This window comes from Lepidochelys kempii, chromosome 27 (assembly GCF_965140285.1).
Source record: "Lepidochelys kempii isolate rLepKem1 chromosome 27, rLepKem1.hap1, whole genome shotgun sequence".
NCBI classification, from domain to species: domain Eukaryota; kingdom Metazoa; phylum Chordata; order Testudines; family Cheloniidae; genus Lepidochelys; species Lepidochelys kempii.
Genome location: NC_136406.1, coordinates 16,785,843 through 16,812,229, shown reverse-complemented (window position 1 = coordinate 16,812,229; position 26,387 = coordinate 16,785,843). Strand labels below are relative to the sequence as shown.

The 26,387-nt window shown below is 51.7% G+C and overlaps 1 protein-coding gene across 2 annotated transcripts; it reads left to right on the top strand.

The window, feature by feature from the left end:
• The first annotated feature begins 329 nt into the window (after positions 1-329).
• On the top strand, positions 330-26,387 carry DNAJC7 (DnaJ heat shock protein family (Hsp40) member C7). Of its 2 annotated transcripts, none has more exons than XM_073326322.2 (14): positions 330-465; positions 14,161-14,249; positions 14,817-14,941; positions 15,057-15,170; positions 15,729-15,803; positions 17,940-18,058; positions 18,455-18,608; positions 19,348-19,512; positions 20,709-20,800; positions 22,159-22,232; positions 23,503-23,649; positions 24,043-24,195; positions 24,823-24,885; positions 26,091-26,387. In XM_073326322.2, exons 1-14 carry the CDS (start codon positions 383-385, stop codon positions 26,126-26,128), a joined length of 1,491 nt encoding a protein of 496 aa, XP_073182423.1. In that variant the 5' UTR covers positions 330-382; the 3' UTR covers positions 26,129-26,387. The 2 variants fall into 2 exon arrangements, with proteins under 2 accessions (XP_073182423.1, XP_073182422.1); XM_073326321.2 differs by lacking the exon at positions 330-465 and adding an exon at positions 4,217-4,393.

Below are 26,387 nucleotides of genomic sequence, written 5' to 3'. Positions count from 1 at the left end.
CCTTCCCCCAGGGCTCCCCCCTTCCCATCCCCCCAGGCTGGCCAGGTCTGGGCTCCCCCCTTCCCCCAGGGCTCCCCCCTTCCCATCCCCCCCAGGCTGACCACGGCTCCCCCCCCCCCAGGCTGGCCAGGGCTCCCCCCTTCCCATCCCCCCAGGCTGGCCAGGTCTGGGCTCCCCCCTTCCCATCCCCCGCCCCCGGGAGATTGGCCCTTCTGGCCCCTCATGCGCCCTCTCGGTGGCCCCTCCCCTGGCGGGCGGCGGGCCCCTCTTGACGGACCGCGGCGGCCTCTCCTCGCTCCCGGAAGTCCATGTCCCTTCCGGTCCCCCCCACCCCCCGCCGCCCGCTCTCTCCCCCTCCCCAGGTGCCCGGCCCGGCGGTAAGATGGCGGCGGCGGCCGAGTGCGATGTGATCATGGCGGCGCCCGAGGGAGCCGGGCTGCTGGGCGGCGAGGAGGAGACTCGCAGGTAGCGGCGGCCGAGGGGGGCGCGGGGCCGGGCCCGGGGCGAGGGGGGGGCTCAGTCCCCGGCACCGCCCCCCCCGGGGTGCCCCGTTCCTTGGGCCTCTCCCCCGTTGTCTCTGGGGGGGGGCCGGTCTCAGGGTCGCGGGGGGGGGCTCGGGGAGGCAGGACCCCCCCCGTGGGGGCTGCAGCGGGGGGCGGCTGCCGGGGGCGGGGCGGGTCTGCCCCGGTGCCTGGCTGGGGACAGTGGGCGCAGCGAGGTGTTAAACCCCCACCCCCAGTGCGGGGAAATCCGCCCCCTACGGCCGGGTGACGGGGGGTGTCCCGGGGATACTCGGGGGGGGGGGTGCCTGGGTGAACAGTCCGGGTCCGGGTGCCTTTTTCTGCCACCCCCTTGAAATGTCTTTGTAGCCCCCCCCCCCGTGCCCCTTGCGCTGTGCCCTGCGGGGGCTGGGGGCTGTACGCCAGGTCCCTCGCGCCGGCCACGGAAGGGAAACGTGTCCAGGCACCTCGACTGCGCCCAGCCGTCGCGGCCCCGTCTGGGCAGAAGGGCCCCGTCTCCACCAGCTGCCGGCCCGGGGGGGTGGCCGAGGCTATGCTGCCTTCACCTGGCCCAGTCCGAGGACCTTTCTTCGCGCTCCGTGTGCTGGGTCTGCAGGAACGGGGTGCTCGGAGCGGAGTTGGACCACGGCCGCCCTTTCGGGAGGGAGGCGTCGTGCGCGTGCGGTATGGGGAGAAGGGCCTGCCGCTCCCGGCATGTGAGGCTTCCTTTCGGGATGGCTTGGCCGCATGTCAGGTGCGAAGCTCTGTGGCCTTGGCTGGCCATGTCCTAGTACGAAAGGCAGGGGTGGTTCCAGTCCCTGTCTGTTTTATAGAAAAGGTTCAATCTCCTTTGGGCCAAACTTCGTGCAGTACAGCAAACCCCAGCCCGCTGTACGGTGCCAGTTGGCCTACCACTTAGCTATTGCAGTGATGGGCGCCACAGAAAACATGGATAGGTAGCAAGTCTGGGCTTCCTCGAACTTGGCTTTGGTCTTTATCAGTGTGTTCCACCATTTCTGCCTGGGGTAGTGTTGACTAGGGCCTGCAGAAGCCTTTCTCTGCCAGATCGAGGTCTGCCCCAAAGAGGGAGTTAAAGAGTTAAACTATGCATGTGGTGGCGGACGGGGGGTCCTCATAGTTCAGAACCCTTGAAGAAGGTTCAAATTCTTTTCCCTTCTCTAACTCCTTTGCCTGAGGACTTCACGGATACTTATTAATTACACCTACCTGCAACAGAACAGTTATTGTTTGAGATTTTTGATGGAGTCCTGCTCTCCAATACCTGTCCCGTGCTCCGTGGAAAAATGGTCACTGTGCACATTGGTTCTCTAAAGTACACTATGTATTTGAAGGCAGGATTGGGTGTTGAAAGTACTAGGGCAGCTGCGTTCTTCTCCATCTAGTAATTGCTGAAAGATCAAACTTCCTTCATCCCTAAAGCTAGTTGGCAAATTTTGCTCAGCGGTGAAGATGCTGTCTGAGGCCGGGCGTGGTGAGGATCCCAGCCCTTTCCTCTGGTAAGTCATTTTCTTTCCAAGAGCAAGTGCTTTTGTTACCACCTGCTGCCACAATCACAGCAGGGGATGAAGTTCCTAGATCCTCCTTTAGGAGGCACTATGCTAGTTCTAGTGTGCAAACCTGGCAGCTGTGTCTCAGCAGTCTGGTGTCTCCAGGAGGACTACAACATCTGGGAAGGGGTGGCTGAGCCTGCCACTCTGGAAAGGTGGTCACCTGACTGAAGCAGGAGGACAACATGAAACTGAAAGGGGCCTCTGGGTAGTGCCAGTTTCAAAACGAGGGTGAAGGCCTGAGGTACGTGTGCTGCTTATTAGCTATCAAAGAGTGAGGGCAAGGGCATGGCGCTGGGAGTATTGTAGCACCCTGGTGTGGTTAATTAAATAGATAAATGACACTGTTAAAAAAGCACCTGAATGCTGCGTAAAATATCCGAGTATCATAGCGTTACAGAAAATACTAGTGCAAGGAGAGCCCTGCTAAGTTTCATGTGATCCACACCCTCCCCTGGGCTAATGTGCGATTGCTCCTTACGGTATTTTCTCCAGGGCTTTGCTCACTTTTAAATGACTGGTTGAAATATTAAATGTCTCAACATTTAGAAATCACGAACTGGGCTCAGTCTTCCTACTCCAGAGTTCTCTAGCACCAGCCCCTCTCCTCCTCCATACCTGTGTGCAGAAGGAAATGAAATGGTCATGAATAAAACGATCCCCATAGAAAGGACTGCAGAGTCCCAGAAACAGAAGAACTTTGACATCCTCGGTGGGGGGGTTGGTTCCTGGCCCACTCCAGATAGAACCCCGGGAATGGAGAGCAAAAGCAACCTAGCTCACTCAGCTGTCTTGATGGGATAGGGCCAGTACCTCAGTCCCGAGTCATTAAGTTTCAGTCTTTCATCCAGTGGTTGTCCTTTTGAGGGTGGGATCCCCAGGCCTTTTTTTTTTTTTCCCGTTGGGGTGATCCTGTCTTTTAATCTGATTGAGGGGTGGCAGGGCAACACTATTGCAGGGTCACCTAGAGGGGTGGTGTTGAAGGAAGGAATTAATATGCTACTTCCAAGATGCTCCCATCCCCTCTTGGTAGCTCAGAACTTGGAACCTACATATCCGTCTTCTGTATGCCAGCTGGTAGCCTCTTGGTTTGAGCAGATGCCTGCAGTCAAGAACTTCCTGAGTGTTAATCTTCTCTTTGCCATGAAGTTCCTCTCTGGGTTTGAGCAAGTTTTTTAGCTTCTCTGGCCCAGTTTACCCATTTGTAAAATTGGGATACTGCTCAGCTGTGTCAGAGAGGGTGTTTGGAGACTTAGCTAATGTCTGTAAAGCCCCTTGAACCATGCAAAGTGCTATAAGAATGGCCATACTGAGTCAGGTCCATCTAGCCCAGTGCCCTGTCTTTCAACCATGGCCAATGCCAGGGAATGAACAGAACAGGTAATCGTCAAGTGATGCATTCCCTGTCGCCCATTCCTAGCTTCTGGCACAGGCTAGGACACTATCCTTGCTAATAGCCATTGATGGACCTATTCTCCATTAATTTATCTAGTTCTTTTTTGAACTCAGGTATAGTCTTGGCCTTCACGACATCCTCTGGCAAAGAGTTCCACAGGTTGACTGGTCTATGTAAGTGCTTAGTGTTACTGGACTTAGGCAGACTAGGCATTGGAACCTGATGCTTCACTACAGCTTTTGTAGAGCGCGTGGGTAAATTTGTTAGTAAAAAACCCACCCCACAACCTCCATAAATTGTTTTGATACAAATGTGTTTTTGGACTAACCTTTGCCCGAATGTACTAAAATGGTTCTGATGGCTGCTTCTGCTTACCGAGGCTGGAGGAAAAGATAGACGGTAGCAAAGCAGTGATTTGTATTTCAGCATAATTGTCCTGGCATTGCACTGAAACAGCTGCAAATAAACGGAATGTGTCATTTGCAGGTTGTTCAAGAGACGTGTCGGGGGAAGGAGTGGAGTATGGTCATGGGGTAATGGTTGCCTGCTGTTGCATAAATTCCAGGGATACTTATGGAAAATGATGGATGTAACGGCACTAATTTTATCTGGTGGTGGTGCAGTTAGTGACAGTTATTGTTGAACAGCTGCATTCTGATTGGCTAAAGTTCTGTGTTCTGATCCAATCACAGATCAGCATATCCACAAGAGGGGGAGTTTTTTTAAAAAGATTTCTAGACCATGGAAACGGTTTTCTTGTGGCTCAATTGATTTCTGAAGCTTTATTTCACTTCATTTTTTGTCAGATAAATAGTTTCTCGGTCATCTGCTTGGCAGCTCCAGAGTCTATCCGTTGTGCATATATGCAGGGGGATGTTTCCCCTCATTCTTCAGTGCTGAATGATGTGGAAGAAGTATCTTAAAAAGAGGTATCTTTAAAAAGTCTCATTGCTAAATTAATATTAGGATTAACAGTTCCTTGATCAACCCTTTTCCTTTACTATTTGGTACCAGCTTCAGAGTGGCTGTGTTCCCAGAAGGTGCATCACAGTTACCTTTGTAAAATGGAGAGGGTGAGATTTACACAATGAAGAAAAAAATGTGCCAAACCAAAGCATTTGAATTTTCCCTCATCTTGGGGTCGGAAGGCTTCACCTTTAGGTGGCCAGTTCAAATCCAGTGTAGCTCCATAGTGAGGGGATCACTGCCATCTCATGTGAAATGAGTTGGTGGGTCTCCAAGTGAACAAATCTCATTAATTGACTCTTTTGTTGACAGCGTCAGCAGCAAACTAAAGGTTTAATTGGCCATGAAGCCTGAAGACATTCTGCTCATAGATAAGGTACATTGATAACATTGGTACTGTACCTGTGCTGTGAATAAATAGGGCTTCCAGTGGTCAAGGCCAAAATGGAATTCTTTTTTTAAAATAACCAGTGGTGCTGAAAAGAATTCTTCACACAAATACTAAACTAATATGAATACATAGTGCACTACAGGATTTGAATAATTGTGTTTATAGAATCAGTGTACAGTAGGTGTACAAAAATTAAATATTTAATACATACATTTTATGTAGAGCCTTACGTCTTCAAAGCATCGTACAAGCTCCTTTGTTTTGGTTGAGGAATCCTATATTGTAGAGGATGAGCATGGGCTTATCATAAATGTGTGTTGGTTACTTATTAAACCCAGTCAGTTCCCTTGATTTCAGTTGGTCTTATCAAAGGGCTCTCTGGCTGCACTCTTTAAACCTCTAGCGCCACAATAGTTCTGGGTCTATGTCCATTTCCATGAAAACAAAACGGAAGCAGAATATTCCTGGCACTAGGCCCACCTGCGAATGTTATAAAAGTGGCATAGTGGGTGTTGTCCTCACCAGAACTGATTTAGGGCCGTGATTTTCAACCTTATTGATACCAGGGGCCAGCTTGCTGCCTTCCTAAACTATGTCAGGGAGATCTCAGGGACCGGCACTGGTCCACGGACTGGTCGTTGAGAAACAGTGGTTTAGGGAATTCCTGTGGAATAGGCTGAGCTGCTTCACACACACCCCCTTGGCTGCAGCGTTATATTTGTACTTAACAATGGAATTGAAAACCTCCAATGCCCTTTGAAGTGAATCGGTAGATAAACACAAGCATCTGCCTGCACAGCGCTGGATTTCCCCACCTTCCTTCCTGCCTATTGTGAGCTGTAGGTCCTCTTTCATCAGCTCAATACCCTGCACTAAGCACCAGGTAGCAGCATTGCTCCTTGATCAGCAGGGGGTACTGCTGCACAGAGGAATCTGCCGCTTGACATGCTACAGAGCTGCTTTGTATTGTAATGAGGCTGGCTCCCAGATGACGTTGTCTAGCTGAAAGAAAAGGAGGACTTGTGGCACCTTAGAGACTAACCAATTTATTTGAGCATGAGCTTTCGTGAGCTACAGCTCACTTCATCGGATGCATACCGTGGAAACTGCAGCAGACTGCTGCAGTTTCCACGGTATGCATCCGATGAAGTGAGCTGTAGCTCACGAAAGCTCATGCTCAGATAAATTGGTTAGTCTCTAAGGTGCCACAAGTACTCCTTTTCTTTTTGCAAATACAGACTAACACGGCTGTTACTCTGAAAGTTGTCTAGCTGCAGGATAAGATCATGATTTAAGTTTTAAAAAGTCTCCTTTGAGTTTAGAGCGATGTGAGAGGCTGGCTTGACCGGCCTGAAGACAGCAGTATGGAAATACGCTATAAGCTTTACGTGTTGCCTCCACCCTCATTTCCCAGCCGCTGTTTCTCATCCCTGACCTGAAAGAAGCATCTCTTGGGGGTGAGAGAGGAGACCCCGCTCTGTGCTGCGTGTGACCCATTCATTCCTTGGCTTCTCTGCTGAGACTGTCAGCATGCCAAGGGGAGAGGGCTGTCTAGTGCTAGGTAGGATGGCTGGTTTTAGGCTGTAATCACCTAACCACTGTGAACGGCACTAAGATCACCAAGCTCATTTCACACAGGTAAGATGAAGATTTTATCAGCATGACGTTTACTGAAAATAACCGACAGGTTGCACAGGCAATAAACAAAAAATCACTGGCATCCATGACCTGTCTGTGACTTTTACTAAAAATAGCTGGGGGGAGGAATGACAGCTGAAGCAGGGGGGACTGACAGCCCGAGCCCCACCACCGCACAGCCCCGGCTGCAGCCAAAGAAGTCAGAGGTCCAGTAAAGTCACAGAATCTATGACCTCCATGATTAAATCATATCCTTACACAAAGGTAACTGAATAGCATCTGATGGTAGAGGTCTGGGCTGGATTTCAGCTGAAAGGCTCCATATCCTGTAGCAAAATGCCTTGAATGCATCAGTGAAGCAAGTTGACTGTGGCCTTTTGCCCCTGCAAGTGACTAGAGGGGTTGCTTGGACCTCTTGGGGATTCACTATTGCCAGCCCAGAGAGTTTGGAGATGCAAACAGACCGCTGCATGGCAGGGCACTAGGTGAGCTGCCTGGAAAGCAAGTCAACATGTGAACTGCCTGGAGTGTCTGACCTTGTAGAGCCTCCTAAACACAAAGCTAAGCACTTGACTTCCTGGAACTTTTTCCCAGCTCTTTAGTTCCCAGAGAAGCTTAAAGTACTTTGCAGTAGAGGCAGGAAGTGAAAGGGGAGTGAGGGCTGTGGGAGGCGTTGAGTCTGCCACCTCAGTAGATTGTACAGACCTGAGTTACACATTCAGAGATGTGGATGGCTGCAGAGTGCCAGCCAGGCAGGAAGGCTAGTGCAGCAGCTACGTTTGGGAGGTGGTGTTCAGACAGAGCTCGGAAGGCTCTGGTCATTCTGGAAATGACTTGTTCTTGGCTGTGCCTCTGTTTCTGTGCTATGAAAATCATGTATGCAATTTGGGTGATGCTAGTATGTTAAAAGAGGGTCGCAAGCTAGAGCAGCGGGAAATCTGTATTAGGATTTATATGGTGGTAGGAGGCAGATGAAAGATGCTGCTCAAAAAGTAGATGATAAAGCTCTTGGGCTAATCTGGGACCATCTCACTGTTGTGCAGGGTGAGTTATCCGTCTTGGCAGTTTGTTCCAAGGGCTAGCAAGGGTTGGGATTGCTGCAGAGGCAGGGTGAGCAGAGGGCCTACCAGCCCCTCCAGCCACTGGGGTTGAATAGTTCAGAGGGGAGTTGTTGAGGCCACTGCCCTTCTGGAGGAGGGCACACGTCTCCAGTGAGGATGTGGCAGATCCTAGGGGAGAAGGTATCAGGAATGTTCTTCCTGTGAAAGGAGTCCGAGGAGCCTTTCAGGTTGAGCTGGGCTGTGGAGTAGGACTGCCTGCAGCACCTGGAGAACTGAGAGCGCATGACAAGCTTGTTAACCTAGCGGTTCACCACATTTCAGGAGAAGGGAGGAGTTTCAGACAGCTGGCTCCTAGCAGAGCTCTCAGTGCTTGCAGGCAATGAAAGAGACTCTTCTTAGTGAGTCCCTTGGTGTGGCTCTGTTCCTCCCCACCCCCTGGGTTCACCACGGAGAGGCCCTCAAGAGACACTGACCTCTCTGAACAAAGGAATCCATTCAGGCCTGGATTGTATTTTTAGCAAAGCAGAAGTGGGGAATGCAGCCTACATCAGTGTGAGATGCAGAATGATCTCATTCAGGCTGCAGCATCTGTTTGGATTGAAACAATTACTAATGATATCAGGAGATCTGCATTTGTTTTGTTAGGATAGCCAGAGACAGTGGTAAACAAGAACAGTTTTCTGTGTGTTGGGCTATGTTGTTAGAACACAACTGGGGAGAGACGCTGCCGTTCTGTTCCTGGGCTCTCACGCCTTGGATCTTGCAAACCTAGCAACTCTGCCTACATGTTTTGAAGTCACTTTGATTTTCTTGCAAGACTTCATCATTCAGCTTTAAAGGCATGTAAACAATAAAGGCAGCCGGGTTTACTTCCTCTCTGGTAAGGTTATCCAGCCACTGAGGTTTGACATGTCAACAAAGTGCTGTCTAGTAAACACTACAGAAAGAAACCCAACCAACGCTAAACAGAAACAACCATCCTCCTACTCTTCATCCTGCTGTAACGCCTCATCAGGTTATATCAAAGGGCTTTATAAGCACTACTGAGCCTTACAGTTCTCCTGTGAGGTAGGTCTGTATTTAACCCCCCGTTTCACAGATGGGGTAATGAGGCGCAGTGGTCAGTGACTCACTGGCGGTCAGGGAATAACTCCAGGAGTCCTGGCTTACAGCCCTACAGCTAAAAGAACAGGAGGACTTGTGACACCTTAGAGACTAACAGATTTATTGTGAGCATAAGCTTTCGTGAGCTGCAGCTCACTTCATCGGATGCAGCTCACGAAAGCTTATGCTCTAAGGTGCCACAAGTCCTCCTGTTCTTTTTGTGGATACAGACTAACACGGCTGCTACTCTGAAACCAGCCCTACAGCTGTAACCACTAGAAACACTGCAGTGCGTAATGACTGGTAAAGTTGCTTGGTCTGATTTGTAAATCTTTAATCTGCTCACTTCTAGCAGGTGGCTCAGCAGGCCAAGAGATCAGGTTTTGCAATGATCTTTGCTGCCCTGTTCTTCAGAATACGTAACCACAACAATAGGACCCTAGACCAGAGGTGGGCAAATTACGGCCCGCGGGCCACTCCTGCCCGGCTCCTGGCCCGGGAGGCTAGCCCACGGACCCTCCCCTGCTGCTCCCCCCAGCCTCTGGGTGGCGGGGCGGCAGACCCGCAGCCTGGCCCGGTGCTCTGGGCTGTGCGGTGGTGTGGCTGCCTGGCCCGGCGCTCTGGGCTGTGCGGTGGTGTGGTGCTGCCAGCCACCCGCGCAGGGGGGGTTGGATAGAGGGCTGGGGAGTTCAGGGTGGTGGTCAGGGGGTGGGGGTGGGGGTGGGGCGGTCAGGGGAGTCCCGGGGAGGGGGGGGAGAATCAGGAATGGAGGGGTTGGATGGGGGGGCCCTCAGGGGACAGGGAGGGGTTGGATGGGGCAGGAGTCCAAGGGGGGGTCAGATGGGGGGGGGGGGCCATGCCTGCCTGTTTGGGGAGGCACAGCCTCCCCTAACCGGCCCTCCATACAATTTTGGAAACCCGATGTGCCCCTTAGGCCAAAAAGTTTGCCCGCCCCTGCCCTACATGCTAGAAAGCAAACTTCTAGGCACCACTTCCTTCACTGCCTTCTGAATGCTTCAACCCTCCTCATCTTCAGAAGTGGCCATTGTGCATGGGTGTCTTATCTTATGGAGTGAAAATCCCCTCCCGATTCGTGGTACAAATCCACCCCCTTGGCACGAGTTACTGAAACAATCACTACTCCAAGAGTTGAGAGAGAGACCGACAGCCTGGCACCGATGAGATGTACGTTGCATGTGTCTTCTAAACTGCCCGGAGGAGCACTGTCTGTCGGGACAATGCCATTTTAAAAAGTGATTTTTCATTTTGCTGTAAATCAAGTAGGGGGCATATTTGTCTAGCTCTGCTTCCGTCTAGAGCCAGTGCAGTGCGGGTGGGGAGTTCTGCTCTGACACTTGCCACGTGTTCTGACGCACTCCAGGGTGCATCTCCCCCGGCTGACTTGGTTGTGCGGCTGGAGATTACAGGTTTCAATCACAGCAGCAGAGGGTTCATTTCTGTTGGCAACCTTGGCATGATGCCCTTCCTGGGCATGGGTGAGGAGGGCATATTGGCAGCTTCCCACCAGATAGAGATGAAAGCTCATTCAGACCAGACTCAGGCTAGGGGTTGGATGGGAACTTATTAGATACCTTTCAAGGCCCTGAAGTGAATCCACTGAAACAGAGGGAGAGGGATCTGGATCTGTTGCGTTCCCAGCACTCCCACTTTGGGACATGCGCTCTCCGAGCACCACATGGCAGCTCACTGCTCTGCCACCCAGTCGCCCCTGGACTCTGACTGATTGTTTTAAATAGTACTTAAACATACTGGGCCAAGGGTATCCCTGGTGTGTCTGACCAGTGGAGTGCCACTAGACCTGGGTCTTGCCCATTGTCAGCATCCCGAGCTGAACCTAATTGGGAACAAGATTAAAAATGAAAGTGAGCAGCACATATTTTAGCCCTGACCCTGAAGGCCCTTGGAGTGGTAACACTCTGTATCTATTGTTTTGCCAGCTGACAAACTTGCCTTGTTTCTGTGAAAACAGCCCAGTGCATCAGAGTAACAGCCGTGTTAGTCTGTATTCGCAAAAAGAAGAGGAGGACTTGTGGCACCCTAGAGACTAACCAATTTATTAAAGCTCATGCTCAAATAAATTGGTTAGTCTCTAAGGTGCCACAAGTCGTCCTTTTCTTTTAGCCCAGTGCATGAGGCAGTTTTGTGGGAGTGGCCAATGGCAAGCCCGAATGAGGTTAAAAACATGTTAACTTGCCCCCACACAGTTCCCTTTGTTCCTTTTTTAGTGGGCTTGCCAAACATAACTCACATTGTTCGCTTCAGATAGCCTTCAGCTCAGTGCCCGCTGAAATGCTGTCCTTTGGGCAGAAAGGGGCCATGGCAGTGTTTCGCTCCTTACAGAGAGGGGCACGTGGACAGCCAGGGTTTTGAATACCCAGACCAGGATTTATTCTGTATCAGATGATGATTTAATCAGGGGTGGTGTTGAAAGGTGTCTTCAGCTTGGACTCTCTGGCTCACGGACTGTCATTTACTGGGTCTGTCCAACAGCTAGCACAAAGGGCTCCGACAATGTCAATGTTAAATAATAGGCTCTGGACCAGCAGATCTCTGACTTTCCAACCTGCCATGCCTCGTCTGATGCTCAGGAGGGTTGGCATACATCCGTTGTAAAGGTACTCCATGTGGCTGCAATGGACTCTTATTTGGCTACCGTGATTTAAGCCAGCCCATATACCGTCAGTGGTGCGCATTCCCCGGCTGTCCTGGACCATGTGCATGGCACCCAGCCTTTACCTGGCCAGGATGTCATGAAGGGTGAAATCGCTGCTTTCCAGAGCTCGCACAGTGTCTTGGCACCGCTTCAGTCTCACTCAGGCCATCAAAAGAGGATGGCAGAGGGGTGCCGCTTGTTCAGAGCCTGAGCCGCACCAGACGTTTGTAAATTAAAATGGAACCAACTGGAACACCTGCTTACAGCTTCCTTGACAGATTACACTGCAAGCGCCTCAAGATAGAGCTGACACCTGCCGATGAGTTTGTGGAGAGTTTGTAGTGCAGAGGGGCCTGATCCTGATTTGGGCCTCTGGACACTACTACAAAGCTAACAGCGATAGTAGAAATTGCTTAAGTTCACCAGCAGTAAAATTGGTTGATCAGCTTTGGGCCAACCATGTGGCCTTACAGGGAAGGAGGGGGCTGGGGGTAGATCTAATAACTCCTTGGGCTGCCCGTTCTGTACACCCGTGCTGCTTGCCTTGGCGTATGAAAGCTAGTTTCAGTGCTATATGTCTGCCTTGGACTTCACAGGTCATTTCTGTAACTCTGGGCCCTGGGTTTTCTGAAAGTGGAGAAGCTCAGCTCGGAGCCTGTCTGGTGTGGCCTGAGCGTTTGAGACTGAATGTGGAACTCTGCTCTAGCAGGCTGGAATGGCCCCTTAGCTATTTTAGTCCCATGGGCCTTTGCCCCGTTGCTGCTGTGAATTCTATATAGGGAGCAGTTGACTGACATTTCCTTTATGGGGAGGAAGGCATCCAATGCCAGTCAGCTACGCTTGCGGTAAGGAAGGAGTTGCTTACCATGTGCAGCAAATATCTGTGGCTGGACTAGCCCAGTGTAATAGCTCTCAGTACCATAAGGACTGTGCTGGGCTGGAATCCAAGTGATACTGTATCCTTAATGCGAGTTTGGTCATTAATTGTGTACTCTGTAGACTTGCCCCCTGTTGCTTGATTGCTGAAATTTGCCTTCCTCCAAGGAAGAGGGTTTCGAGTTGTGTACATTGTGGGAGTTATAGTTCGGAAGGACTGAGCGTAATTGGAAACCTCGGGTGCTTTCATTTCTGAGGCTCTGGGTGCAGTGGTGAAGACCCAAATGATTTTATCCCAGTGCTGATTGAAATACATTCTAGAACAGGGCAAGTTTATGCTTCTAAAGCCTCCATCTCCATCAATGGCATAGAAAGGGAAACAAAACCATTCACGTTAATTGGACCTGAACTTGGGAAGCCCTGGTAGCTAAACTCCCGAAAGACCATATGTAGACACTATTGCTGTTAAGGTTTGTCTGGGTCCTGTTGAGAGGTGACGCTGCTTTGGAGAAGCCGTGCAGGGTAGGAGAGCGGGTGGCCCACCAGACAGAGGCCGTGGTAAGAACTAGCACAGAGGTGGGCAAACTACGGCCTGCGGGACTGTCCTGCCCGGCCCCTCCCCTGCAGCCACGTCACTGCACAAGTAGCGTGGCTTGCACCCGCCCTCCTCCCGGGCTTTCCAACAAGCCTGTCCTGCTGCTGTGAGCGGCCTGGTGGGGGGGGGGAGGAGGTCCTGGGGGTAGTCAGGGGACGGTTGGATGGGGCGGAGGTTCGGGGGGGCGGTCAGGAGACAGGGAGCATGGGGGAGTTGGATAGGGGGTGGGGTCTCGGGCGGTCCCGGTGGGGGGGACAGGGAGCAGGGGGGGTTGGATGGGTCGGGGGTTCTGAGGGGGGCACTCGGGGCGGGAAGTGGGAGGGGGTGGATGGGGGCAGGGGCCAGGCTGTTTGGGGAGGCGCAGCTTTCCCTACCAGGCCCTCCACACCATTTCACAACCCCCATGTGGCCCTCAGGCCAAAATGTTTGCCCACCCCTGAACTAGCAGCTGGGACGTGGGAGACGGAGCCTTTGTAAATGTTAGTCAATGCTGCTGTTTCAGCAGCAGAATAGCAGCAGATGCAGTGACAGGGCCCGGTTTTGCCTGACTTATGCCACCCCAGAGAGTTTGTCCCTCAGTGCAGTGTTTCCTAACATGTGGGGTGCAAAGGACTGGCTGTGGGGCATGGAAGGGTGACAGTGCATATTCCCTGCCGTGCTGCCCTGCCAACGTGGTGAGATGGACGGTGGGTGCGATTACTTCTGTTTTTCTGAGGGCTCAACTTCCGAGGGCTTTGGGGGAGATGCATCAGGCTGAACGTGGAATATTTTAGGAGATTTAAAAACCTGACCCTGCAGCCAGGCCTTTCCTGGGCCCCTCCTCAGCCTGCCAGGCACCCTCCATTCCTGCTGACTTCAGGAGACCTCTCCAGTGGTCTGGCCCATTCCTGCGTGGTCTGGAGCTGCTCCTGACAGGTGGTCAGCACTTTTGGTTTCTGCTGATTTCAGTGGCAGTTGGGGGTAAACATCACCTTGCAGGATCGGACCCATAAATTCTGTTAAAGCTTCAGCAGTTTTCTTGGTTTCTGAGAATTCAGGAACAAATACCCTTGGTTCAGTCCGTGCTCACGGGGCCAGAGTCGGAGCGGTGGCCGTGTGCAAAGATGCTCTGAATCCATCATGAGCTTCTGTGATCCTTGGCTGGCCCCAGTACAGCGTCAAGTAGCCAGCTGCCTGTGGCCCCAAAGGCTATTCCAGCAGCCCGCAGTCCCCTGGACATGGGGTACCCTCTTTCCCCGTGAGTACCATCGAAGGGGGAATTCTGTAGTGGCCAGGTAGGCCAGCTTTAGAGCCATGTGTAGCCAGTAGAACCGTGCAGAGCTGTCCTGAGGCGGCTGTGGCCAGTCAGTGTGTCTCTGTTCATTTCACGGTGGGATATTTTACTCTTTCAGAGAAGCAGAGTCTTTCAAGGAACAAGGAAACGCCTATTATGCCAAGAAAGATTACAACGAAGCGTATAACTACTACACAAAAGCCATAGGTGAGAGCGACTGTTTGTGACAGTGTTCTGGAGCTCGCTAAAACCGAATGGGTTATGGGGGGAGATCACCCAGTATATTGCTCAACTCGCGTTGCTAACGGCACACGTGGAAGAAACCTCTTCCAGGCGTCCCGGTGATGCAGATGTGTTAGTTACCGTGCAAGGTCTCACCAGATTTACCGTGAACGCTTGTGAGTGCTCGGGATAGCTGTATTGTAGCACCTTGTCGATGTCTGTTCCAGCCAGGCTGATTGATTGGGATCTCCGTAGTGTTAAGGATTGCACAGTTCCCTCCCATGTGGGCTCAGCAGTGTTACCATGCTGATGGGCACTGAACGGGACACTGTTATTTCCAGGGCGCTTGCAAAAGGGAACTCCGATCCCTCTGGGTCCTCCTATGTATAAATGGTGGACTCCAGGTAATTTTTAAGCTGCTCAGGCAAGGTATGAACTTGCAAACAGGGAATGTGATTTTGAACCCAGTAGTGACCTTGTAATGTGCTCTGTCTACAACCTGTGTAGCCCTTTGCATTGCTCTAACTGGGATTGCTGTAATGTTTTCTCCAGACGCATGTCCTAACAATGCCAGTTATTATGGTAACAGAGCAGCCACCCTAATGATGTTGGGGAAGTTCCGGGAAGCACTGGGAGATGCCCAACAGTCTGTCAGACTGGACGATACCTTTGTAAGGGTAGGTGACCAGCCATTCAGTGTATCATTGTTACTAGCTTTTGGAACACCCACCCCCACCCACCCACCCCCCGCGCGTGTGCCAACTATTGCCACATTTTTAACTATCTTCTCAGGGACACCTACGGGAAGGGAAATGTCACCTGTCTCTCGGGAATGCCATGGCCGCCAGCCGCTGCTTCCAACGAGTTCTAGAACTGGATCGTACAAACCCTCAGGCACAACAAGAGGTAAGAAACTCTCTGAGATCCAAATTTCCCCCTCATGGGGGCTGCCCAGGGGAGCAGGATTGTGCTATGGAGCCTTTCGCCTCTGGGCTGCAGAAACAAGTGTAGCTCAGGTTAGAAGTGACTAAATGGTGTCACTGTGGGGAAGCCATCTGATGGGGGGAGAGGTGAAATGAGTTGGGGGTTCTCAGTCCAGTTTTCATTAGACTGATACCCTCTCTGCAAAACTGCTGTTGTGTGCGCTCTCCTCCTTGGTTGAGAGGCCGAGGGCCGAGGAGATGTGGGAGCTAGACTGGGCAATCGGGGGGAGTGGTGAGGAGCGGCGGTGGCTGGGGGGCAGTGTTGTCTGTGGTTAAGCAGAGGCCTTCGTTCTCCAGGGCGATCAAGCCAGTCCAGTCCCAGGTGCCCGCATTAAACTGGCTTTAGAAAAGCAAGGGTAGCTCTAGAGTACTGTTGCTCCCAGGGCTGCTCTGGTGTCCTGGGCACTGGCTGGTTTAAATGCCACCCAGCGGAGGTGCAGACCCGTCGAGGCGAAACCGACTGTGCCCTCCTTTCTTGCAGTTGAAGAATGCGAGCGCTGTGCTGGAATACGAGAGAATAGCTGAAATCGATTTTGAGAAACGGGATTTCAGGAAGGTAAAATCAACATGGATCTTTTTTGTCACAATATGACCAGAAAACACTGATCTGGCTGGCTCAGCAGGAGTCAGGGACAGTGTCCCTCTAATTTTTTATGTCCATGTGCAGAATGAATTTTGTTATGTGCACCAATATGGCTGAAATGTGTGACACATCACCTTCCTATTGGTGCACATAACAAAATTCATGGGGGAGAGGGCACAGGGCTGGGGCAGAGGGTTGGAGTGGGGCGGGATGAGGGCTCCGGCTAGGGGTGAAGGCTCATGGATGAGGGGTTTGGGGTTGCCGGCTGTCCTGGGGCTGCAGTGCGGAGAGAGGACTCCTCTCAACACAGCAGCTTGGGGCCGGGGGAGAGGCACCGCTCCCTTGCGGCAGCTCCGGCGGGGCTTCTCTCCCCAGCAGCTCTGGTGGGCCTGGACCAGGCCCTCTCCCCCAGTAGTGGCAAGTCTGGGACAGGTCCGTGTTGGGGCCAGCAGGGAGGGGTGCCTCTCCCCTGGCGTGGCAGGTCCGTGCTGGGGGAGAGGCATCTCACCCTGCTGCAGTCTGAGCCCCTGCCTGGGGGTTTATTGGCAGGCTGCGCAGCTTAGAAGGAACTTAGGTAGGGAATGCTGGCCCTTAGCTGGAGTGCGGGAGAAGGCGCCCCACAGCCAAATCATGCCTTGGAGTCTATAACTCCACTGGGCTGTTGGGGCACACGTGGGCTGCCCTGTGAGGAAGGCAGAGCTATGCTGATCCAGCACTGACCCAGCTAACTTGCCTGGCGGGAATAGCCTTAGCCGTGCAGGCTGGGCAGAGTATGGGTGGGACTGGGGTGTTGGCTGTGGGCGTTGCTCATCAGATTACATTCTCAGCAGCTGTAAAGCAAACACTGGTCCTATAAGACATCCCCAGGATCCCTATTCACAAAGCAGCAGGTTCCCTGCCAGTGTTAAAGAGATAAAGGGGGAATGCATAGCTATTCACCGTATCCTCCACTCCTGTTTCTAAGCCTCTCATGGGCTGGGTGCAGCTGGTACTGCCCTGCCTTAGTGAGAGTAGCCGTGAAATCTGAAAGACACATTTGCCCTCCGACACCCACATGCGACTCTCACCCAACTGCAGTTGCCTTCAGAGGATGTATGCGAGGTCAGGGTTTGGCTCAGGGCAGGAGACCTTCTCTTCATCACATCAGGGTTAAGAGCACTATTCGTAAGTGTCTGCAGGAGGAGATGCCTGAAGCCCAGGCTCTGGATTCTGTAATGGTCAATCCCAGCTCTGCCTCATCCGATTGTCCCACTGTGCCAGCTGCTCTTCACAATCTGGATTTTGTATCTAGGAATAACTCTGCCTGTGTCTCCGTCCCTCACTTCTCCCATCTCACTTCGCTAGGGACGTTGTCATGAAACAAAACCTTTGTTTCTGGAGAGCTGCTCCTGGTCCTTCCCCACCCAGAAGGCGGGAGACTCCTCAATCTGTAGCATATCGGTGCTCCCCACAGCAGCTAATTGTGATGTCACAAACGGGGGATTGAGAGCCCGGCCCCAGGAGCAGATGAACCTTTGTGGAACAATGCTCCCGTTCTCATGCAGCTGTCTCCACCAGAGAAACCAGAGCTGGAAAAGACCTATTAGGTCACCCAGCCTATCAAAGGCCAGTGCAGCTTTGGTCCCTGCACTGGCATCTTGTGCTTTGTTCAGTCCGGTTCCAACTGTCTCTGTCGATTGAGTTTCCACCACTTCCCACACTCCCTACCAATGGGGAGAGAGGAGAAGTTCAGGAAACGTGGGAGCATAATGGTCTGTCTCAGGCACCTAGAAAACCCTCTTTCGCCATAGCATCAGAGGGTTTAAAAGGGCTGGGTTTGGTCTGTTGCTGTCCATGGGGCACTTTGTGACCCTTCGTTGTGTGTGTGGTGCTTGGATACCCTAGAGATGGGCTCACGAGCAATACAAGACGAGCTGCAGATCTTCATAAATGAGGGGCCTTTAGGACCCTACACATCGGGGAGGCTTCTACTGAAGTGTGTTTTCTGGGTCTGCATGGTTCAGTTTGAAGACCAGTCTGCCATCCCCGCTGGTGCAGAAATAGCACTGTCTCTCAGCTCTGGCTCTTGGCTGTTTGCTTTGTTCCCACTTGCTTTTCTTCTTCCGCTAGGTCGTGTTCTGCATGGACCGCGCTTTGGAGTTCGCTCCTGCCTGTCATCGGTTCAAAATCCTCAAGGCCGAATGTTTGGCACTGCTGGGTCGCTATCCAGAAGCACAGTCTGTAGCTAGGTAGGAACACTTGACATACTAACGAGCCCCGGGTGTCCCAAGAGCACTAGCTCAGTGTGAATTTGTTCAACCTAGCCCTGAGAGGGGAGTTCTGTGATGGAAACACACGTGTAATAACTTAAGTTCCTCTTGAAGTGCAAGATGTGGTTAGGACAGATGCTCAAATTCCACCCCTGCCATTTAGTCTTACTAAGGCCACCTGCTTAAAAACCATGCTGGGTTTCCCACCGTGTCACTCACAGGCCTGCCTGCGTTTCCCAGTGCAGCACCCTGGCTGCAGGCTTGGTGAAATAGCTAACGCCTTGGTGAAGCGAGGCTTTTCTTGATGGTTAGAAGGAAATGACATCTCGAAAGTGCTTAGACTGGATTCTGAATGTGCATGTCTGGCTATTCCAGCGACATCTTACGCATGGACTCCACAAACGCAGACGCCCTTTACGTCCGAGGTCTTTGCCTGTACTATGAAGACTGCATCGAGAAGGCTGTGCAGTTCTTCGTCCAGGCACTCAGGATGGCTCCTGATCACGAGAAAGCATGTCTCGCCTGCCGAGTAAGTACCGAGACTGGGGAGCCAATGGCTTATAATGAATCTGTTCTGCTCAGCTGAACCCTCCCCCATTTCCTGCTGTTCTTCCCCTCCCCTCTCCCAGACGCTTTAACCCTCCACATATCTGCTGTAGCCAGCGCATCAGGTCCATCCTGAACTCCACCTGCTGCTTCCCTGTGGGGTAGCCACTGATAGACCTCTCCAGGGTTAGGCCACGCTGTGGGCTGCCCCTCCTGCCTGTTGTTCTCTGGAGCAATCGGAGATCACTCTCTGCAGTCCTGGATACTAAGTTTCTAGCCTCTGACTTCCAGTGAAGTCTAACGCAAGCTGTCAAAATGTGAAGATCTGCAGCTTGACTTGCATTTGAAGTGTTTTTCCTCTCAAGTTCCTGCCCCGTCCTCTCTTCTCCAATCTAGTTCTTCTTCACCCACCTTTTCAGGCAACACTGAGCTGGGTAAGATGTAAAATGTTGGGTTCCTTCCTTTTTTATAATACAACTGTTTCCTTCCCTGCTACATTCTGACCTTGAGCTTTAACTGGTCCCCTCGTCCCACGGGGAATGGCTGCGATTGACACTGGCTGTTTCTTAGCAGAGAGGAGCTGGAGTGGTGACAAAGCTGCAGCTTGTATGGTCTGGGGCTGTGTTTGAAAGCAAGTTAGAAAGTGTGTCTTGGGATCAGTGAGCCTTGGGCTTTGATGTCATAGAGTGTCTGTCCTCATCCCAGGGCACTTTCTCTTTCAGAATGCCAAAGCACTTAAAGCAAAGAAAGAAGATGGAAATAAAGCATTTAAAGAAGGCAATTACAAACTAGCATATGAACTGTACACAGAGGCACTGGGGATAGACCCAAATAACATAAAAACAAATGCCAAACTCTACTGTAACCGGGGGACGGTTAATTCAAAGGTAAGACCCAGGCAGCATTAAAGGTGGGCGTTCATCCTGGGAGCTCAAGGCACTCCCCAGTTATAAACTGCGTTGCCGTGGAGGAGAAACCCATGGGATACAGACGAGGGATGATTCGTTCCAGAACGAGGCATGGTGCCAAATTTCTCTTTTGTTTAGGCTGGTTTGGCAATGCTTCTCCATCCCTGCTGGGCTGTCTAGTCCCTGCTAGTTCTGCAGGCAAGGAGCTAGGGTTCATGTTTGCGTGGGTAGGTGCTGTTCCAAACAGCATGGGACACAACTGTCCTAAAGACATGAAACCCAAGCCAGGGGAAGTGTTAGGCCTTAGATCCCCTTCTCCAGCTGAGTTATTTAATCCTGTCCTGAGAACGAGGAGACTTCAGCGCCCACAGATCACTTACTGTACTTAATTCCATCTAAAAAGAAAGGACACCTGTCCAAAGCCCTGGCGCCCTTGCCAGACATCCAAGAAAACTATAACACAGGAGTTACCAAACCTAACACCACCCCGAGCAATTCCTTGCTGATCATGTGACCCACACAGCGTGAAATCCCACCCTCTGCTGCCGGAGCAGTCGCCGATGCCTGCTCAAACCAGTGGGCGTGGGAGCCTGCCCAGAAGGCCGTTCCGGCCATCGGGCTGTGGGAGTGGGGAGCCAGATCTGGCTCCAGTTGTGTGATGCTCACACTTGAAAACTGGTAACGTGGTTTCTCATCCCCGCCCCTTTAATTTCCTTAATTTTTGCCAGTTTGTAATCCCACCTGGGAATTAGTGTGGGGCCAAGTCTCGTCCCCTCTGCCTGCACCCCCAGCCCCTTCCAAACGCTTCTTCTAAGAAGCAGCAGTGAGTGGTTTATAAAAATGAATTTGCTGCTTCTCCAGGTGCAGTCAGAGTTCCAGTATTCCTAGGGAGCACGAGTTCTGGGCTGGGGTGGGGAGCAGTGTGTTTTGTCTCCTTTCAAGGCAGAGTCCTGGCAGGGAGTTCACCTCCAGGCCCTTCCGTGAGGCAGAGAAGCAGGTTCTAAAAGGGGATGTGCCAGACAGGTGGAAAGAGGCGTCTCCAGATGAGCCATGTATTTGTGGCTTTCGTTTTGCATGGAGATTGTAGCTCCATCTCCGCAGCTTCAACATAAATCGTGTCGAAATCCATCCCCTCTCAAGGGGATTCACGAATAACTGTATGTCTGGCTTTGTAGCTTAGGAAACTAGAAGAAGCAATAGATGACTGCACAAATGCAATAAAACTGGATGACACATATATCAAAGCATACCTGAGGAGAGCACAATGGTAAGCAGGCCGGGGCTTTGAGCACCCAGAGGGAGGTTCAGGTTGGGGACCAGCTGTCTGCAGTGCTGCTTGGCTGCCGGAGCTGAGACCAGTTGAATGGGGATGAAAGGCAGCGTCGTAGGGAAGCGGTGTGTGAACGCAGGCTCCTGTTGTAGCCAGGTGTGTGCCTGGTGGCTACGGGAAGCCTGACAGCACCGTCGTGGACCTGATGCCGTGGGCTGCCAGTCACATTTAGCCTTTGTTTGTTCTCCCTTGTAGCTGGTGATTTAATCAAGTAGCTTAAAGCAGTGTCCTGTCCCAGAGTGGTTGAAATCTCACTCCATTAACCTGGCTTACAGAGCCTGCTGTGAAATGGGGCTGGCTCTGACCTGTCGCAAGACCTGCCTTTCATGCCTCCCTGTAAAGGGCCAATATCTCTCTTCAAGGATAGTGGCTATGCCACCCTGTTCTGGGTGAGGGTCTCTGAACCCACAGTGACTGGCACCCAGGGCACGTGGCACAGCCTGGGCAGTGAACGCCAGCGCTTGGGACCCTTGCTTTAGTGACGTTGCCGCTGCTTGGAGGGTTGGCTGTCCCTGTACAATGCATGCTCAGCTGCAGGGGCTGAGGGCTTGCTGCACGGAGACCAGTTTTAATGTCTCTTCAACAGTCTTCATCAGAAATTCTGCATTCCCCTTCTCCTGGGCCCCTGGTGTTCCTCCTGGGCAGTGGCAGAGTTTCTTGGGCACTTGCTGTGCTGAAAGGGCCCCTGGGGCCCCCTGTCGGATCACTCTTTAAGTTGAAATGCCTGATCTTTTCCTTCAAGTTGGCTGCCCTGCCCCACCCCCATCCGGGGCTCGGTAATATCTGGTGATGGGACAGTGCTGCCTGTTCTTCAGGCAGTAACCAGCCACCACTGAGCCCTCTGGTAACGGAGGGTATTAACCGAAATGTCTCATCACTCTTAACCGCCCTGAGACCATAGCTAGTGTCTGACTCTGCGTCAGTTTCCCGGAATTCCCAGCGGCTGCTGGTAGTTCCTGCACCTGGTGAATGGGTGAAGCGATTCTATGCGGGATGGCTTCTTGACCTGCTAGGATTCATCCTGCACAACAAGACGGCAGATGCGGGTCGGGGCCGGAGCACAGGCTTAGTCTGCCAGGGTTTCCTTTGTGGGTCACCCCTGAGAAATGCAGGTGGCTGCATCCCACCTTGGGCTCTCCCTACGGAGCCCCTTCATTTTTGCTTCTGCAGGTCCTAGGCATATCTTTCCCTCGGTAGTTTTATCCCTCCAGAAGCCTCATAATTTAACCCCTGCTGCTGTGGTTTTTGTTAGTCTCTGTAAACTATTCCATTGTAACCGTTGTTTCCTTGCATAGTTACATGGACACAGAACAATACGAAGATGCTGTGAGGGATTATGAAAAAGTTTACCAGACAGAGAAAACAAAAGGTAAAAGCATCAGCCCTCGCTTTCTATACACATGACCTGCCCCTTGACAGACCTGTTTCTTGTAAGGCGGCAATGCTGGTAAACACCTGAATTGCCATTGTACACACGGATCTGCCCCCTCTTGCTTTAATGCTGCCCCTTGCTTTGTACGGATATTGGGAAAATCCCCAGAAGCTCCAGGACAGCTGCTTAATGGAATCGTGTGAGAGTTTGTTCTCTCCCAGTGTTGGAGAGCGGGGTAAAGCTTGGTCAAGTGGTTGGCCCTGGACTGACATCCAGAAGGGGGTGGTGTCAAATCCTGGCTCTGCCACAAATGCCAAGTGCCGTTGGGCAGGTCACTGGATCTCTTTATGCCTTGGTTTCCCCATCAGTGAAAATGAGGAGGATGACACGTCTCCATCTCCAAGGGGAACTGAGGATAAATTAACATGTTTGGGAGATGCTGGGATACCACAGGGATCTAGAGCTGCCTGTATTATGGGCTACTTATGTGCCTGTTACTAGCAGCGGTGTCATGAAAGCCTCCCCAGTTCCGTTGATCTCTGCAGCACCAGGGCTACAGTACTATCCAGGGCAGGAAGATGTTTGGTGCCAAGGTTTTATTGACACACTGAGGGTGTTAACATTTCCCCTTGCATAGCAGCCAGAGGTGTTTTAAGATACTGCCTGGTGCACCAGGCACCACCAGGGGCTCAGGGAAGTGGGCGCCGCTGCTGAAAGGACATTAACATTGAGTCGGCTTGGGCTGGAATTTTCCAAGGAACCAGAGTTAGGTGCCCACACCCCATTGACTGAGCAGTTCACACTTCTCTGGAAATTCGGCCATCACTGACCCCTCCTGTTGGAGCCATCTCCGAAGTGCCAGGCCTGAGCACAAGAGTCTCCTCTGTTCTCAAAGATGAAAAAATTGGCTCTGTCCCCACCCCAGGGTGTTGCCTTACAAGCAGAAGCCACGCGCGATGAATGGTTTAGTTTGGGTATCGCACCTAGCGTAATGCAAAGGGATTGTCGTGTGAGTGAGGCTTGGCCAAAATCTGACATGCAGAGTCTCGAGAGGCTATGGCTGGCTGGGTAGTACCTAGGCCCCCGTTTCCCAAACCCTGGGGGTTAAGTATAATGACGTGAGTGCATTTTTCGTTAATGGAGATGTCTCGCTGGGGACAGTGAAACAAAACGAATTCTTTAATTCTAGAAGGATGCTTTCCTTCTGTTGCTACTAAGGCTGCATGTGATACAAGGCTCTTTCCTTCTGCCTTGCTCTTCTTTCTAGAACACAAGCAATTCCTAAAGAATGCACAGGTGGAACTGAAAAAAAGCAAGAGGAAAGACTACTATAAAATCCTCGGGGTGGACAAAAACGCCTCTGAAGATGAGATCAAGAAGGCGTATAGGAAACGGGCACTCATGCATCACCCAGGTAGAGAAATGTTTTCTGCTCTTAGCATGCAGCTCACTGCTTTAGGTTTTTCAGAGAGCAGAAGTAAACGGAAGAGAGAATTTCAGAGGAAACATTTTCCCCGTCTTCAGAACCTCCCACTGGGCTGTATCGTTTGAGGTCTTTAATGACAATTTCAGCAGGATGACCATGGTGGTACATAAAAGTCGATGCTTGGCTGGAACGTGTAGTGTTTTCCAGGTTTCAGAGTAGCAGCCGTGTTGTTCTATATTCGCAAAAAGAAAAGGAGGACTTGTGGCACCTTAGATACTAACCAATTTATTTGAGCATAAGCTTTCGTGAGCTACAGCTTACTTTATCAGCGACGCTTGGCAGCAATTGAAAGCTTCTTTCCTACCTGTCTTCGCCCCTTAGACCGGCACAGTGGGGCAAGCGCAGAAATACAGAAAGAAGAGGAGAAGAAGTTCAAAGAAGTCGGAGAAGCCTTCACCATTCTGTCGGATCCCAAGAAGAAGGCTCGCTACGACAGTGGGCAGGATCTGGAGGAGGATGGCGTGAACATGGCAGGTTAGTGTTCCCACAAACATGCGAGCCAGGATGAACTTGTCAGGGTAAAAGGATGCCAGGTCTGCCTTCACTGCTGGAGGGGCTGTCCCTTACCTTGCTTGTGTTAAACGCCTGCTAACGTTGCTGTGTCCCATGGCACCTGTGAACTGACCATGCTCCTGCTGTGTCGACGCTTGAGGGGGAGATGGCCAAGGAACACCTGAGGGCTGCCCCTAGCTGTTGGTGATTCAGCAGCTTCCCTCAGTCAGTACTGAACCAGTGCCCCAGCCCGTAGCTAGGGGGCACTGTTCTGCTGAAGAGACTGTCTTCCATGGGTGCTGAGCACTCGTGGTCCCTGTTGGTTGCATGATGTTTATCCCAGCGATCAGCCCGTTGGCCCGTAGTGTCCAGACCTAGCTCTAGCACGAACTCCATTTGCCTGTGTCTCTGGTGACTCCGGCAGTCTGCACTCTGCCCTAAACCCCTGCAGCGCTGCTCCCTGCTGCTGCATTTCCGTGGGGGGTAAAGCGAGCCATGTGTGTATCCATTTGTAAAGGACTTTAGGAGCCTTTGTTTAAGAAGACTGTACAAAGACGTGAAATAACACAAGCAGTGTCTCTAACTTGCACCTCTCTTCTCCCTCCGCAGATTTTGATGCTAACAATATCTTCAAGGCTTTCTTTGGTGGGCCAGGCGGCTTCAGTTTTGAAGGTAGGTGACACGTCTTTCCACCAGCGTGAGAAACGTGTGTGCTGTTCATATACGTGACGGTCATATTAACGTCCCCGCCGTAGGTCGGTGGTCGAAAGGGTTCATTTGATTTAACTGCTTGCGTGCCTCTGGGCCCGCACAGAAGGCGTGGTCTGTGCAGTGCCCCAGCCGATGGCTGCCTCTGGGGCCTATGCAGAGAAAAGCTTCCCCCTCAGGGTGTGAGGAAACTTGGCACTAATGGTGTTCTGTTGCTGAGAAATCTGCTTGGCTGTCACTCAGGCCCACACCTGCTGGGTCACTGAATCTGGAAACGAGGGTGTCTGATCAGACACGTTGTATAGTTAGTCTGTACTGCCTCCTGTTAGACAACAAGACTCCCGGGAGCCTTCTGGAGGCCCCGGCCTATTGTCGCTGCATTTTGAGTTGGCCAGGGGATGTTGCAAATGGCTGTTATGCTCCACACTGACCATCCTTCTCCTGGTGCATGGTCCGCTCACCATAGATTGCAAGCCTCTTGGCACAGGGATGGCTTGTACAGCGCCTAGCATCTGGTCGGCACCTTAACCAGCATTAATACAATCCAGGGGGGAAACTCATGGACCCCTGACCTGGGAAAAGTCTTGTTTGCAAATTACTCTAGCCCTTGCAATCCTTTCTCCAGACCCCTTTAACTTATCAGCACTGACCATGTGCCAGCTTTACTCCGTTCCCCTCTTTGTGTGGCAGAGTAAACTGCCCGGAGCCCCTCCCTTGTGTGTGTCTGTCCAAGGGCTGCGTTATGTGTCCAGCACTCCACGGATGTTCAAGAGCATTGTTCTGGAGAGATTTCAGAGTAACAGCCGTGTTAGTCTGTATTCTCAAAAAGAACAGGAGGACTTGTGGCACCGTAGAGACTAACCAATTTATCTGAGCATGAGCTTTCGTGAGCTACAGCTCACTTCATCGGATGCATGCCGTGGAAACTGCAGCAGACTTTGTATACACACAGAGATCATAAAACAATACCTCCTCCCACCATTGTTTTATGATCTCTGTGTGTATACAAAGTCTGCTGCAGTTTCCACAGTACGCATCCGATGAAGTGAGCTGTAGCTCACGAAAGCTCATGCTCAGATAAATTGGTTAGTCTCTAAGGTGCCACAAGTCCTCCTTTTCGTTCTGGAGAGAGACTCACGAGCTCTAATATTTCTCACTTTCTCTTTCAGCTTCTGGGCCAGGAAATTTCTTTTTCCAGTTTGGCTAAAATAAAAACCTACAAACCACATACACACACCTGAAATGCTTGTTTTAACCTTGAATACGGACATAATTAGACTCCTGCCTTCATCATGTCTCATTGTACTTAGAGCAGTTTCATTTTCTCAGTTGGAGACCTCTCTGTTGTGTGCTTTGTGTGAGAAGAGGAAACCAGCACTGAAGAGAGGGGGCGGGGAAGGCTTGTGAATTTTGTTTTACTGTTAACTTTATTAAAAAAAATAAAATGGTTTGAATCTTTTGGTCCC